Source organism: Myodes glareolus, chromosome 3 (assembly GCF_982192425.1).
Source record: "Myodes glareolus chromosome 3, mMyoGla1.1, whole genome shotgun sequence".
In the NCBI taxonomy this organism is placed as follows: domain Eukaryota; kingdom Metazoa; phylum Chordata; class Mammalia; order Rodentia; family Cricetidae; genus Myodes; species Myodes glareolus.
Window position 1 is genome coordinate 1,147,373 of NC_142028.1, and position 4,324 is coordinate 1,151,696.

At 32.4% G+C, this 4,324-nt stretch overlaps 1 protein-coding gene across 1 annotated transcript; it reads left to right on the top strand.

Moving 5' to 3' along the window:
- The first annotated feature begins 2,025 nt into the window (after window positions 1-2,025).
- On the top strand, window positions 2,026-2,961 carry LOC148122462 (olfactory receptor 5W2-like). Its single transcript, XM_087903817.1, has one exon. The coding sequence runs from the start codon at window positions 2,029-2,031 to the stop codon at window positions 2,959-2,961; it is 933 nt and encodes a 310-aa protein (XP_087759943.1). The 5' UTR covers window positions 2,026-2,028.
- The last annotated feature ends 1,363 nt before the right edge of the window (window positions 2,962-4,324 follow it).

Below are 4,324 nucleotides of genomic sequence, written 5' to 3' on the forward strand. Positions count from 1 at the left end.
AGTCAGGTTTATTTAGAGAAAAAAAATATACAGAATACATATACATGTATATATACAGAGAGTTTATTAACATGACTTGCAAATACTCTAACAAAATGGACAACAAAATCAGAAGGTTCCAGAATCCAGTATTTATTTCAGGCCACAGTACATAAAAGACAAAAGGCAAAGAACTTGCAAAATATAATGCTCTTTATATCTGATATTATAAACAAATAAGCAATATATGCCATGTAAAAATAAATATATAATATATATTATATACAAACAGATAAATTTAAAGGAATCAGAAAGTATTTCCCAGCATTCTAAAGACCAAAGGTAAATAGTAAAGCTCAGTATATGTTTCATATTGACGTAATGAATGCTCTGGAAGTGCAGAAAAGGAAAAATCAAATTACTGTAATGGAAAAAATAAATAATGCTTACTTTCAGAACTGCATGAATTTCATTATATATTAATTATATCTCAAAACAGCAACAGTGAAAGTTAGCAATAATCCAATAAAGTATTTAAGATAATGGTTCAAAATGAACTAAATGCAGGAAGGCTATAAATAATGTTTAAGTATGAATACATTTTAGTTAAATACATTTCAGTTTGGAATAAAGATAAAATTTTATACTACAAATGACATTCCTATAAATTATATTTTAGAGTGTGAAATTAATTGAGGATGACAGTCATCAAGACTTAAACTAAAGCATTGCCTACAATGTATATGTATTCACTAGGGAAAACACAGAACTAGAAACATAATAAATTAAATGTTTTCATTACACCAAAGCCTTAGGGATGGAACTTCAGGGATGGATGTTATATACATGGAATTTTCACTTGTAGAAAACAGCACCAGCTTCCCAATATTCTTACACCATTGATTTGTTCACCTCAGGTAAATTCCCAGGTTTCAACTCTTAAAAGCACAATGTTAAAAATATTCCTCTTCTTTGGTAAACAATAAGAACAATATTCACGAATCAATTTCTCTCTGTTCACTTATTTCTCTATGTTTCTTTTTTAACAGCTTATTGTACCACTTTATAAATAACAACCTGAGATAATTCAACTTCACTTCAACATCATGTAAGTCATACACAATACTTATTGAGCCAAAATAATAGAAAAGGTATTCAGGGTCTATCCATCCCTGTTCTCTTCTCTGTATTTCTTATAATGGTCTACGTATAATATTGCAAATGTATCACACATTAAAAGTCAAACATATATATCTCTGCAAACTTTATATTTCCTTATGCTTTTCTCAAATTCAAAATAAAACTTATGACTTAAGAATTTGAAGTAGAGCAAATATAAATGGGTTAAGTTACAGATTTTCAAATTTTATTTCCAATTTAGTTATATCTCTTCAAATGCAGAATCTAAGACTTTATTTATAGATCATTCTTTTGGAGCAAACATGTAAAAATAAAACATATTTACTATTGAAAATCTGATTTGTTCCCCATGTTATTGAATGTTATAGGCTACAGAGCATTAGAATAAAAATGATTTTAATTTTCACTAGCATATGGCATAGACTTCCTTTGCTTTTTGAACTGACAAATATATTTTTCAGAATTTGGAGAATCTAGATACTAGTAATTAATATTTTGTTCAGGCGAATCTTTTAAATTATGAAGAAATAGCAAACATTTTATTTTACAGCCTCACATCACTAAGATTATTCTTTTGTCACATATGTTGAATATTCAGTAAGTTTAAGTTAATCAAAATATCTTTGCAAAAAGGAAAGGGAGATTCAAATATGTTGAAAATGTAAGAAGTTACACATTTCACAGTGCAAACTGGATGTTACACCTCATGACAACTTAACCCCAAGACTCTCCGATATGTTTTATTATGATCAATATCATAAAGATCTACTTACAGATTAGAATGTGACCAGGTAGATTTCTTAGAGATCAAAAGTAAGAGAATTATTTATTTTCTTTTTTAGATGTAACTAGAATACACCTACTCAATTTTGGAAATATCTTTTAAAATATAAATAAGAAGAAAGAAGAATGGACAAGGGAAATTGCTCTTCTGTGGATGAATTCATTTTTTTGGGAATTACCAATAACTCTGGCACAAAAGTAGGCCTGTTCACCACATTCTTACCTGTTTATCTCATTACTCTTCTGGCCAATCTTGGGATGATCATTTTAATTAGAGTGGACTCTCAACTCCACACACCCATGTACTTTTTTCTCAGTAATCTCTCTTTCTGTGACCTCTGCTATTCCACAGCAATTGGACCCAAGATGCTGGTGGATCTCTTGGCTGAGGAGAAATCAATTCCCATTGTTGGTTGTGCTCTGCAATTCTTGACATTCTGTGTCTTTGCTGATTCTGAGTGTCTTCTGCTAGCAGTGATGGCCTTTGATAGGTACCAGGCCATCAGCAACCCCTTGCTCTACACAGTGAACATGTCCAGCATGGTGTGTTCCATGCTTATGGCTGGGGTTTACCTGGTAGCAACAACAGATGGTTTAATACATACAACCTTGGCATTCCACTTATGTTTTTGTGGGTCTAATGAGATCAACCACTTCTTTTGTGATTTGCCTCCACTTTATCTCCTCTCTTGCTCAGACATCCAAGTCAATGAACTGGCCTTATTTACAGTGTTTGGCTTCATTGAACTGAGCACTATCTCAGGAGTTCTGGTCTCTTATTGTTACATCATTTTATCAGTCTTGAAGATCCGTTCTGCTGAGGGGAGATTTAAAGCTTTCTCCACCTGCGCCTCCCATCTGACCACAGTGGCCATTTTCCAGGGAACTGTACTCTTCATGTATTTTCGGCCAAGTTCTTCATATTCCCTGGATCAAGACAAAATAACCTCACTGTTTTATACTCTTGTGATCCCCATGCTAAACCCTCTGATTTATAGTCTGAGGAACAAAGATGTGAAAGAGGCTATTAAAAAACTGAAAATAAAAATGTGGATTTAAACCACATTGCATTATACAAGCATGTACACTTATAAATAATGCTTCCCCCCCCACACAGAAAATGTAACGATGACAAAGAGAAAAGTTGTAATTTGTAGTTAAAATCAGTAAAACTGTTCACTTGTACTAACACCAAACTATAGTAAATTGAGCAGATCTTAAAATATGTGAACTTTCAGCATATGTCTAAGACTAATGCATAGCACTCATGACTATAAATTTTTCTTGCTTATTTTAGTTGATGACACATTTATTTCATAGTAGTTTTGATTACCCTCTTTAATGAATGTTTACTAGTTTCACATTACTTATTATATACCTCATGTTTCAATGCAAATTCAATGGTTAATTTTCTAATAAATTTGTGGTCTTGTGAACGCAAAAGATTTTAATTGAACTTCAAAAATTTAAAATGCAATTCAAAATGATCCTGAAGTAAATGAACTTTAGGGTATCTTCTATAGGCAATTGCTTAAATTCATTGTGTGGGGGAAAGATTTTGTTAACTGGAGAATTAAAATTATATATGTTGAAAAGATGAGCACATTATGGTTTGAAGATTTGACAACAGCTACGTAGGAAGTGAAGCAAACTGGTCTATAGCATTTGGAAACCACAGAAATCTTGCTTGATTATGATATTAAAATCAATGACAGAGTTTCTATCATCAATGATACTCTTATTGTAAAATCATTGTACTTATAATAATATTAGCATAGGGAGATCTTTGGAAGCAGAATTTTGTATGCATAAATAGCTGCAACTTATTATCTAGTCATCTTCCACTTTTGAAAAAGAGATTAACGTCACTGTGTAAAAGCTTTTCAACTACCCTGGTCTCATGGGGTCCCATGGAGACTGAACCAACTACTAGAAAGCCTGCATGGGACTGACCTAGGCCCTCTGCATATATGATATTGTCGTGTAGTTTATCTAACTGTGGGACTCCAAACAGTGGTAGCAGAGGTAGTTTCTGACTCTTTTGCCATGTTTTGGGACTCTTTTCCTCATACTGAGTTGCCTAGATCAGTCTTCATATGTTATGTTTGGTTGATATCCTTGGGAGTCCATCCTCTCAATAGAAAGGAGAAGGAGTGGATGTAGGGAATAAGCAGAGGTGTTACAGGAGGGAATGGAAGAAGAGAAAGCAAAGGAAAGGGCTGTTTGCTTGTAAAAAATAAATAATTGAATAAAAATAAAAATTAAAAAACTCTTAAGAAATTAAAGTGGTATTTGCAACTGAACTTCCAGTTTCTTCCTATGTGATGGAATGGAATTTCTGTTCATCAACATTGCTCATTTCTTTAAGGAAAATTTCCAATTTATTTCTCTTTATATGCATCCTTTGTTGTAGGTTCTACTT